Here is an 11,859-nt window from a genome sequence, read left to right as displayed (position 1 = left end):
CTGAACCAACCGAGGACGAAATAAAAACTCTACTTGAAAACAACCCCCCCCCAAAAAAAAAAATTAAAAATGGAATGAAAGTATTTGATGGTAAGAATGTATCTTTTTTATTTTTCAAGAATTATTATTATAGCATTTTTCACAAACTGTTACCGTCATTTCGCCGGTTTGTTTACATTCTTCATCTTTAAGTGTTAAAATTTGTTGATTTTTTTTTTAAAGAATGGTTCAAAAGCTCAAAGAAGTTTGAAAATTACATCAGTGAAATGTCCAAGGAAGAATTAAATAAATGTCAAAGCTATTCTATACCTCGGCACGACAGCAAGACGGCACTTTCTACAAAAAACACTTAAGGTCAATTCATGCAGCCATCGATGGGAATTTTAAGAAGTCCGCCTAATCGGAAATGATTTTGTCGGACGTTTTGTACAAAGTTTTTATTTATCTAATTTATTTATTTTTGTAAATTCATTAAATTTCTTTTTCTTTCAAAAAATTGGATTTTCTGTTTCTCAAAATCCATTGAATGTGGATAGAATAAAAGAGTTATTCCACTCAATCTTGTCGTACAAGACTTATAGCCGGCTATCAGCTCATGTACGACTTGATTTCATGGAATAATTATTAAATATTCAGGTTCCTTAACGAAGTGAACTGAAAGTATTTCATTTGTAGGCAGTTCTCTCAATACATAGACAACATTATAACTTCAGCATGCTCATACAGAGAGAATATTGCAGCGAATTAAGAGAAATAAATTAGTATCTTAATTTTAAAATATAAATTTAGAGTGGCTTATGATAGATTATTCTAGACAAGTGGCCTAGTTGAAAGCAAATAAAATCAGCCCGATCATAAGTAATCCAGAGTAAATCTAAGTTTCCTCATCAATAAAATCATTTATTAGATAGTCAGATTGTCCAACCACAAAACTGATCTGTTATGAAAAAAAAAAAAAACCCAAACAGAAACACTGTGTTCATCATCAGACGTACTTGATTCTGTACAGAAATGGCAGATGCTCATCCTATGATGACAAAGAAAGATACATTCATTAAAAAAAAAAAAAAAAGTGTGATTTGTTTATTAGCACTTCTTGTCTTTTGACAAATGGAATGAATCAGATCAGAATATTTACAATGTCCAGTCAAAAACGTGTTAGAAAGCTGTGGTCCAATGGAAGCAAGTGAGTCTTTTAGAAAACAATCATGTCCAGTGAGAATGAAAGTGAGAGCTGGATTCTGTGAGAGCGCCCTCCAGTGGAGAAATAAAGGCTTGTGTTTGAGAGAGCCTTTCTTGGAGACCCTCTGTCCAGCTAAAAGTGAACACTGGGTCTCAACAGGGTTTATGAGCTTCTGCTGACTTTCAAGAACAAACCCGGCATCTTCACAACTCCGGCTGAAAACGCAAAGGTGTGTTCCAGCTCTTGTACTGATTACACACACGTCTTATGAATACTATTGCTTTTAAATCCATGCACACCACGAGAAACAGGATTCACAGGGGGGAGAGAGAGAGAGAGAGAGGGCAGAGGAGAATGAGCTGCTAGCGACTGCATTTGAAAAAGAGCCCAGATACGTCTTCACAAAAAAAAAAAAAGAAAAACCAAGTAAAGAGATGATGGTGAAAGTAAATTAAAATATATTCTTTTTTTTTAGATTTATATAGATTAATATATTATAATATATATATTCAATATAAAGATAATTATTCCCATATTTTTAGAGTTTAAGTAAAGCTCAATATAGAGTTTTTATTATAACAAAATAGGCAGTATACTCAGGGTTAAATACATGTTAAAATCTCAGTGTACAGTAAATTCTCTTAAGATTTGCATTGTGAATTTAAATCCTAAAATACACATTCACCTGAATTTTAAACAACATTTTCAGCCATGCCACTGTAAACCTCAAATTCATACTCTCATAAACACCCTGATCAGCAGAAAACATCCAGGAATCCATGAGCCAAGATCCTATTTTGTGCACGTCATCAAGCCAACCATCCATCGGTTTGTGCAGTTTAGAAGCTGGATAGTTGCATAAGATAAATGGTTTGATCCTATCTATTATAAGATCATAGGGAGTATACAGTATGATAGAAAAGATTTTTGTGGCTGTGGTTAATGTAGCTCAAATACATGTTGAGGAAAAACTTAAAAACCAATCAATCAATCAATGTAGGTTAAGTAGAACAGAACCATCCATAACATGCTTTTAGTGCTAAAACGTGCAAAGTGTCGCTCCGAGTGATCGTACACGAGTGCATTTTTTATGCACTGCTATATGAAGAAAAAAAATCCGAACAAAACCCACGTGTATGCATTAAAACCTTTTTCATCTATAAAGTCACCTGCCTTAAACATTCAGGAAGCTGTACCGTGTTATCTCCTAATTAGGCCCTCGTTAAGTGGAGCACTTCTCCCTGCAATCTGGAAACACAACTCCAAAATCATGTCTTAATGAGATGAGCTGGACCATCTTTACCCACTCTTACAAACATGCTCTCGGATATTGGAGCATTTCCTATTTCAATTCACCCCCCAAAAAGAGCAAAGTTAAAAAAAAACAAAAAAAAAACTAAGAAAAGAAAAAAGGTGTGGGGAATATGGTTTCTCTGACTTCCGCCATCTCACAATTTCTCCTTGGCTGGCACCCAGATGTACGGCCCAGACTGATCTTCTATGATCTGTTTAACCTGGTTGTAGATCTCCTCCAGGGTGTCGCCTTGTACAATGGCTAGGATAAAAGAAAAGAGAGTGGCTATATCACACCAAAACACTGATCCATGGACAGGAATTGCAGTATGGGTAATGTAAGATGTAAGTCTACTCACAAGAATATACCCAAAAGTAAAAGAAAATATTTCTTCTGTATTATACTGGGGGGGGTTTGTTATTTTAAGAATTTTGACTTTTCCATGTTTTACCCCCCTAGAAATATGGAGATGGTCCATCTATGTGGGAAAATGTCAAATTTTATTCCAACACACACACGGGCGGCACGGTGGTGTAGTGGTTAGCGCTGTCGCCTCACAGCAAGAAGGTCCGGGTTCGAGCCCCGTGGCCGGCGAGGGCCTTTCTGTGCGGAGTTTGCATGTTCTCCCCGTGTCCGCGTGGGTTTCCTCCGGGTGCTCCGGTTTCCCCCACAGTCCAAAGACATGCAGGTTAGGTTAACTGGTGACTCTAAATTGACCGTAGGTGTGAATGAGAGTGTGAATGGTTGTCTGTGTCTATGTGTCAGCCCTGTGATGACCTGGCGACTTGTCCAGGGTGTACCCCGCCTTTCACCCGTAGTCAGCTGGGATAGGCTCCAGCTTGCCTGCGACCCTGTAGAACAGGATAAAGCGGCTAGAGATAATGAGATGAGATGAGACACACACACATCTCATCGTTCATTAACACACTGAACTCAGGGACCGCACATCTCACTTTACCTCGCTCATTTGCACTATTCTGCACTACCTCATCTTAACAGCTGCTAGTTTGTTTATACTGTTTATTTCATGTTTACCTGCTATACCTCAAGTGCCCTTGACTGTTTGGTTATTTGAACTAATTTATGTGTGTATATATATATATATATATATATATATATATATATATATATGGATGTATATATGAGTGTTTAGTCTACATCTAGTTCATATCTAGAGTGTTTATACTGTTTTACTGTCTGTTTGAGTGTTTAGTCTGTGTGTAGTTCTTATCTAGTGTTTACACTGTCTGAGTGTTTAGTCTGTGTGTAGTTCTTATCTAGTGTTTACACTGTTTACATTGTCTGAGTGTTTAGTCTATGTCTTGTTCTTATCTAGTGTTTATACTGTTTATTTATACCGTTTATATTGTTTGAGTGTTTAGTCTATGTCTATTTCCTATCTAGAGTGTTTATATTGTTTGTTTTTTTCAATTATTCTATTTTTATTTATTGCATTGCCTGTTTGCACCGTGGGTCAGAGAGGACTGGTATTTCATCTGTGCTGTATGTCGAGCATGTATTGCATATTTGACAATAAAGTTGACTTGACTTGAAATTGAACCTTCCTAACCCCCTGTACATACGCTCTGAAAGTTTCCATTCTTACAATATGACAAAATACATTACAGTGCTGTTTGATATTAGAATGCTGCTTTTTTAATGTGTTTTAAAGTTATCGATGAACGCGAACCTCTTCAGGTATGCCACTAGGTGCGACTACAACATTTTCAGTGCAGATGATCATTATTTTAAGGTAATAAGCTTAGTGGTAAGTAACCTTACATTCAAGTAAATGGTAATTCTGCTCTTTTTCAGCAAGTTTTAAAGTTATTGATGAATGTCACACTCTTCAGTAATACCGCAAATATGAACTATTTTTAAGCACAGAGGATCATTACTTAAGGTTACTAATTTAGTTTTAAGAACCAGTATGCACAAATGATTCCTATCTGAATTATATCTCCCAATGTATTAAATAGTCATTATTTGTATTCTTGCAGGTAAATAATGGCTTCTGTTGCAACACGGTCAAAAGCTAAGAAGATACTAGGTGTAGTAGAGTACATAGAGCAGGCTGAGTTCCCTTCTGGGATGCTTCCAACAGGGAAGGACATCATTCAGAATACGCTCGATCTGCTGCGGCCGAAGCGTGCTGGTCAAGCACAGAGATCCAGGGACGCTGCTGCTCAGTTGCTGGCAGAACTTGTTCAAGAGCACTGCTTATTTTGTAACGTATACACCATCCATATCAAGAAGCATATCTTGAAACTTTATGGAGAATTTGTTACTCTGATTCAAACCCGTAAACAGAGACAAAATGAGGGTTTCTAACAACTCTTTTTGTGAGAAATAAATGTTATTACTGTGAGTTTTGATGTTATATTTAAGAGTTATTTCCGTTAAGGAATGCTTATATTAGTGAAAAAGGCAGGTTTTGACTATTTGGAGGGGTTATTAACTTCAGAGGGTATGTACAGGGGGGTTAGCATTTTTCAGTTGGCCAAATATTGGTATTTCCATACTTAGATAGATCATCTCCAAATTTGGAGGGGGTAGAAAAAAAATTTTTTGGTCTAACACCCCCCCAATTATACATCAAAGAAAGCAGCAGGGATGATGGGACCCAATGAAGACATTTAAATCATATTGGCTGGCTTTTTTTTCATGGTATATCAGATATATTCCATTCAGGTGGCAGGATACTGAACAAGTCGAAGACGAGTAGCTGAATGGAATATATCTGATATACCATGAAAAAAAGCCAGCCAATATGATTATTATTATTATACATACACATTCCTTCCGGGTGTTCAGCGCATCTTTCTCTTTCAAAATTCTCTCAAAATCTTCCGTATTTAACAAAGCAAACCTGGCGGCCATGTTTGTTTACAAATTGTCACAGTCGCTCGCTAGCGCGGAAGTTTTACGTCTCCGATGCGTGACGTCATGTTGTCTTGACAACCATGCAGTATCGTAAACCGTATTCAACGCTCGTTCTCTATTGGGTAGAGTGATGTAATACACGCAGGATAAGTGACATGTGAACGACATTGTATGCTGTCAAACCAAATGAATGAAACGCGCTAGAAGGGAATAGAACACGTTTTTATTCCATCGAAAAAGTGTCCTGTATGTATACTAATATCTTGTGTAGAGCTTGTTTGCATGGTATATAAATATGAGCTTTCACAAGTATAAAATCAGTTTATCCTCCAACATTACAGGAAAAAAACGACTACAAAGTTTGCTAAACTTGAGTTTACCAGACAGAAATTTGTTAAAAATGATTCCAGGCCAAATTATTACTCCAATTAACCTCATTGCACTAAATAATTTCAGTGATGTAACTTAAATCTCTTGGCTCAAGAAACATACACTATATGGCCAAAAGTTTGTGGACATCTGCTCATCACACTCATATATACTTTTCAAGTCAAGTCAAGTTTATTTGTATAGCGCTTTTAACAATAAAAATTTCGCAAAGCAGCTTTACAGAATTTGAACAACTTAAAACATGAGCTAATTTTATCCCTAATCTATCCCCAATGAGCAAGCCTGTGGCGACGGTGGCAAGGAAAAACTCCCTCAGACGACATGAGGAAGGAACCTTCAGAGGAACCAGACTCAAAAGGGAACCCATCCTCATTTGGGCAACAACAGACAGTATGACTATAACATTAACAGTCCTAACATGAAGACAGTACTTTTGAACATGTTGTTCCAGATGTAGTCCCTGTTTACTGTTATAATAAGCGCCACTCTTCTGGGAAGGCTTTCCACTAGGCTTTGGAGTGTGGCTGCTGCAGTCTGTAATCATTCAGCCCTGATGTCGTGTGAGGAGGTCGGGGGCACAGTTCATCCCTAAAGCGTTCAGTGGGGTTGAGGTCGGGGCTCTGTGCAGGCCACTCGAGTTCTTCCACATCAATCCTGACAAACCATGTTTTCATAAACATGTGTACAGTGACGCTCATGCGGGAAGACATTTGATGCTCTTAGTTCCATCCATTATCCGTAGCCGCTTATCCTGTTCTACAGAGTCGCGGGCAAACTGGAGCCTATCCCAGCTGACTACGGGCGAGAGGCGGGGTACACCCTGGACAAGTCGCCAGGTCATCACAGGGCTGACACATAGACACAGACAACCATTCACACTCACACCTACGCTCAATTTAGAGCCACCAGTTAACCTAACCTGCATGTCTTTGGACTGTGGGGGAAACCGGAGCACCCAGAGGAAACCCACGCAGACACGGGGAGAACATGCAAACTCCACACAGAAAGGCCTTCGTCGGCTGCTGGGCTTGAACCCGGACCTTCTTGCTGTGAGGCGACAGCGCTAACCACTACACCACCGTGCCGCCGCGCTCTTAGTTCCAGTAAAGGGAAATTGTAACACTATTGCATGCAGAGACATCCTATAGAACTGCGTGTCCAAAAACTTTTGGCTATATAGTGTAAAAGACCCCCCCCAAAAAAAACAACCCACAGCAAGATGTGCATGTGGAATGAGTGTAATCATCTATTTTACGCACAAGTGAAGTGCTCTGTAAACTCCTGTTCCAGCTTCATAGCTCTGTCAAACGTCTTCTTGGCCTGCTCCTCCATCAGCCTCTTATTAATCTCTCTGTGAGAAAAAAATCAGAAATGACAGCTTCTCAGTAATTAATTTTTACATAATAATAATAATTATTATTTCATAAGATAGACACATCTTAAGTTACAAACATTAAACAGCTAAAAGCATTAAAATATAGACAAAACGCAAAAAATAAAGAAAAAAGAAAAGAAAGCTAAAACTATCCTGTTTACAGTTTATACTTAAAAATGAGTATTTATATAACAATTCTTAAATCTACTGGAATTTATTTGAGGGTGATGGCTACTGCTTTTCCTTAGGTTACATGATATTTCTTTCCTTTTCGGTAAAACCGCGTATAACGGCTGTGATGGGTCTAAATTACATTTCTTAAAAATATTAACATCTGCTTTCTCTAAGAGATTACAAAAATTTACTTCCATTGAGCTATATTTAAAAGTTATTCCATGAAACCGAGTTGTACGTGAGCTGATAGCCAACGAGGCGCGTAGCACCGAGTCAGCTATAAGCCCTGTACGACGAGATTAAAACAGTTATTCCAGTCATTCTATCTACATTCACAGGATTTTGAGAAAGAGAGCGTTTTTATTTTAACAAATTTGATGAATAAAAACTTTACACAAAATGTCCGACAAAATCATTTCCGCTTAGAATGTAAACAAACCGGCGAAATGACAGGAGCAATTTGTAAAAAATGCGATAATAATAATCCATGAAAAATAAAAAAAATATATGCTCTTACCATCAAATACTTTCATTCCATATTTTGTTGGTTTTTTTTTTTTGTGGTTTTGTTTTCGAGTAGAGTTTTTATTTCGTCCTCGGTTGGTTCAGCAACACGCACCGCCATTTTGTTTTTCTCTACTGACGGTATATGAGCTGATATACTAGTAGTAGAGTAGCCAATCAGAGCGCACGATTGCTCATATGCAGTGAATGTGGATTGAATAATTCCCTTTATAACATCTGTCTAAAAAACTCTGAATTTGTGTCAGATCTGAGTCGGAAGCACCATAAATATTTTATTCATAATAAACCTAGTTTATTCCTCATAAACTATTTAAGCCTAGCTTATTAATGTTATGATCAATTTTCAGCCAGTGTTCTTTCCATCATAAAGAAGGCATCATGACAAAAATAATAAAAAAATTTTTAACGTACAGTGTAAAGAATTTGCATTACAACTAAAACAGTAAAACATTTAACAAAACTTACAAAATATTTTCCACTGATTTTGGTTTGACAAACACAGCAATCGGGTGGAGCTGTGCTAGCTGGAGACGTTTGATAGCATTACCGGAGACGTCCAGGATGCAGTGTTTACCCTGAGTCGAAAAGGGGAGGAAAAAAAAAAGGAACAAAAGAGAGAAAAAAAAATGTGTCAATTTCAATATTGTGTTATACTAACTGTATATACTATATTCCTGCTATATATTGTATACGTGGGAAAAGGGAGAAGAGCGTCACCTTTTCTGCGACCTCTCGCACCGATTGTACGCTTGTGCCATACAGGTGATTGTTGTACTGGCCCGCCTCTATGAACTTGTGATCCTGGATGTCTTTCTCCATTTGCTCTCGAGACATGACAAAGTGATAATCTCTGCCATCGACCTCATAGTCTCGCTTTGATCTGGTTGTGTCTGCGTCAGGGAGGGAGATATGATGGGAGAAAGATTAATATCCACTTTGAGATTAAACAGCAAATCATTATTTATTGGAATGTCATAAGAGGAGTGAGAAGGATGCACGGCACACGGTACTCACGAGGGACACAAGATCCAAACTTATGAGGAAACTCTGATATCAGGTCATCGTTGATGCGGTCCTTCATAGGGCCCAGAATAATCACGGGACGAGTATAATTCACTGCAAAGACAGAGACAATTTGTTTAGAGTCTTTCATGATCAAATAGGCTGGAGCAGTGACGGCTGGGTTAGATATTAGACGGAGGACTAAAATCTAATATCTAGCAGGAGCTCGACATTAAAACAATTTGAATTCTGCAATGCGATAAATCGCATGATCTCATCGATAGGAGATTAAAAATGACGTGGAACAAATTATTACGCAAACAGACGTGATTTCAAACTTTCATGTTTCATTTCTGTCATGCTCTACAAGCTGTGCGCTGTGTTTCCACGAAATACCAAATATGGGAAAGAGAAAAGCTGTAACTCTTTTGTTCAAAAAGAAAAAAAAAACACTAAAATGATCGTTCTGGGTTTTTTTTTTTTGGGTGTTGTTTTGTGTAACTGCACAATGTATCCTTCGTTTGAAAGACAGGGTTGGGGGATGCGGCGGTGTCCGAAGTGTCTCCTTCAGACACTTACCTTCCTGCTGAAGCACAGTCTCGTATGATAGAACGTACTCTTCCTGTCCACCTGGCAGAACAGAGAAAAGAGACGGCTTTGGTAAATATCTAACACTTACATATGGCTGAATAGCATTTCTCTTCAATGTAGACGCGTTTCAATGCTGAACTAGTTCTCTCTGGCCATTTTCAACATGGCTCCAGTGAAATTCAAATAATTTATACAACATTCAACTTCCAAAACCTATTACATAAAGCTTTTCATTCAATTATCATGTGACAAAGTGCAGACAAAAGTTCAGCAAGGGTTTGTACTCTAAATCTGCTCACGCACCTTGGTCAAGTGATTAGGTAATAATTCAGAGAAGTATGAACACCGGTCATAAAGTCTAAACAACCTGGATAACTCAGCCAAGTCACCGGTAATAGAGGTAATATCCGGTTTATCAAATTTAATGGCTGTGATTTTCAAAACAAGTCCATCATCTTAAAGTGCTGATAAACACAGTATCCTCGTCATGACACATTCAATCCTTTATACTAATCTAGGCTCAAAAATCTGTATGGGATTATAGTAGCACTTTTGTATAATGAAGACCGAAAATATAAAACCATGGTACACACACACACACACACACACCTTGCAAAGACAGACAGACGAAAGAGGACAGGAAATCAAAACGGAAACACTTACGGTAGCTACTTTCACTATCACTGGCATTTGAGGTAACATGCTCTGAAATCAAAAAAGGGTAACATAAGCAGCACTACACAGCCACACCAGAAAACACAAGGCAGGAGATAAAACACACATTCTCAATTCCAGTCATGAAGGCGAGGTTCCTCCGATCTAACGGGCCGAATCTGCATCATTAAACAGTTTTTAGTTAGATGTAGTTTAGTTCGAGGTGTGTTCAGATGCTGGAAAACGGCAAACAAAACGCCTTCAGGATTAGAACTGGGATAAAACACAGAACTCATTTTAGTGACCAGCAGATGGCAGTGTTAGGGATCTGAGAGACCCATGAAACTGCTAACCATCTCACACGTTCCAATTTAATTCCATTTTCCGCTGCTGAAAGTTCACACCCCTTAAATAGATGTGTGAGATTTTTTTGAAAGGGGAGAAAATTTTAGAAATGCACCACTGTTTAAAAAAAAAAAAACCACACATATTTTAACTTGTTCTTTCTGTTACATACATGTCAACCTTTGGTCAATCAAACCTGTATAACCAACCTCCAAAATCCGTATTTCCCTTATAAAAGCCGTATAAGATGCAAATTAAAATAATTTACCTAAAATTTGAATGATAATTAACAATGATATAGCCAAGTTACTTTTTATTCGATATTAATAACAATAAACCTTCAGAATGAATACAAAGCTCCAATATGTTTGACAAAAACACAAAGTGTCACTCTAATGTTCTGAATTGCACTCCATGACAGCTTTTTTTTAGCACTCCGCACCAATACCTCACGAGGCTGCATGTCACAGCAAGTGTCTGTGTTGATCTTGCCGGAGTACCCATTCAGAATCTTTTCAGTCGCTAGTGAAAGTCGCTCAAGTGGAAATACGCGTTTCAAACAAAATGTTACTTCCCGGTTGGCGGGATTCTCGCAATGCGGTGTGCGCATGATCAGAAGTAGAACGAAGTCTCGCTACCACAAGATAACGCGCGATTTCATAAGACTCTTTACTGGCTGTTTGTGCTTTCTGTGGTGTACAGTACGTTTGTAAATGTTATGCGCTCTTTTATCATCGTGGGAATTGATTATAGCTCTAAAATATTGAAGTTTTTTTTAAAGAATCCGTATAACTATTTGTACGCCCGTATACTACGTTTATTGAATCAAATCCGTATAAAATACGGATATTCCGTATAGGTTGACATGTTACACTTTTGAGAACACAGCACTGATATGGTCTCCAGGGGTCTTAACACTGCCACGGTTCACTGCGTATTGAGACACAACTCCACTATAGACAGATGTTTCAGTAAGGCTGCGCACACACACACCTTTTAATACAACATGGACAGTGTGTATGACTGATTAAAGTACCATAACCATTTAAAGGTACAGTCAGAGATTTTGATTAAAGTCACCCAAAACCAGTGCTACCGTTCAGTACCTCAAAAGTCATGCACCCAAAACACCAAAACTGAGCTGGCGAGGATAAAACACTGGAATACTAGTGCACAGGGGGAGCTTTTGTAATCAACAGGCAATATGATTGACAGGCAAGTAGAGGCAACGTCTTATCCTGATGTGAAGAGAAATTTCATACAAAGGCCTTTGTGCCAGTGCAAGCATGATGTTACTATTTTGGCTGTATGAAAGCCAACTTCTCTCATTTGTGTACTGCAGCTATTAATGGACGAGCATAAAAGGGGTGTGACATTCAAATTATGACAACACAGTGCAATTTTCAAACTCATTTTGTTGCAAAAATGTGAGCCCCTTGTCAG

At 38.1% G+C, this 11,859-nt stretch overlaps 1 protein-coding gene across 10 annotated transcripts in view; it reads right to left on the bottom strand.

Moving 5' to 3' along the window:
• Window positions 1-911: 911 nt before the first annotated feature.
• dlg1a (discs large MAGUK scaffold protein 1a) overlaps window positions 912-11,859 on the bottom strand; it is a 430,819-nt gene continuing 419,871 nt past the window's right edge. For 7 of the 10 annotated variants that reach the window (XM_060919862.1, XM_060919863.1, XM_060919865.1 and 4 more), the window contains 7 exons: window positions 10,081-10,122; window positions 9,406-9,456; window positions 8,839-8,940; window positions 8,542-8,714; window positions 8,290-8,399; window positions 7,010-7,101; window positions 912-2,738 (listed from right to left, as the gene is read on the bottom strand). In XM_060919862.1, coding sequence (XP_060775845.1) covers window positions 2,632-2,738; window positions 7,010-7,101; window positions 8,290-8,399; window positions 8,542-8,714; window positions 8,839-8,940; window positions 9,406-9,456; window positions 10,081-10,122 — 677 coding nt within the window. In that variant the 3' untranslated portion in view covers window positions 912-2,631. The remainder of the gene's footprint in view (window positions 2,739-7,009; window positions 7,102-8,289; window positions 8,400-8,541; window positions 8,715-8,838; window positions 8,941-9,405; window positions 9,457-10,080; window positions 10,123-11,859) is intronic. The other 3 variants (XM_060919864.1, XM_060919869.1, XM_060919872.1) reach the window with 1 other exon arrangement.

The sequence above is a fragment of the Neoarius graeffei genome, chromosome 4, assembly GCF_027579695.1.
Source record: "Neoarius graeffei isolate fNeoGra1 chromosome 4, fNeoGra1.pri, whole genome shotgun sequence".
Taxonomy (NCBI): Eukaryota; Metazoa; Chordata; class Actinopteri; order Siluriformes; family Ariidae; genus Neoarius; species Neoarius graeffei.
The sequence above is the reverse complement of the archived record's forward strand: the minus strand, read 5'-3'. Positions and strand labels throughout refer to the sequence as shown.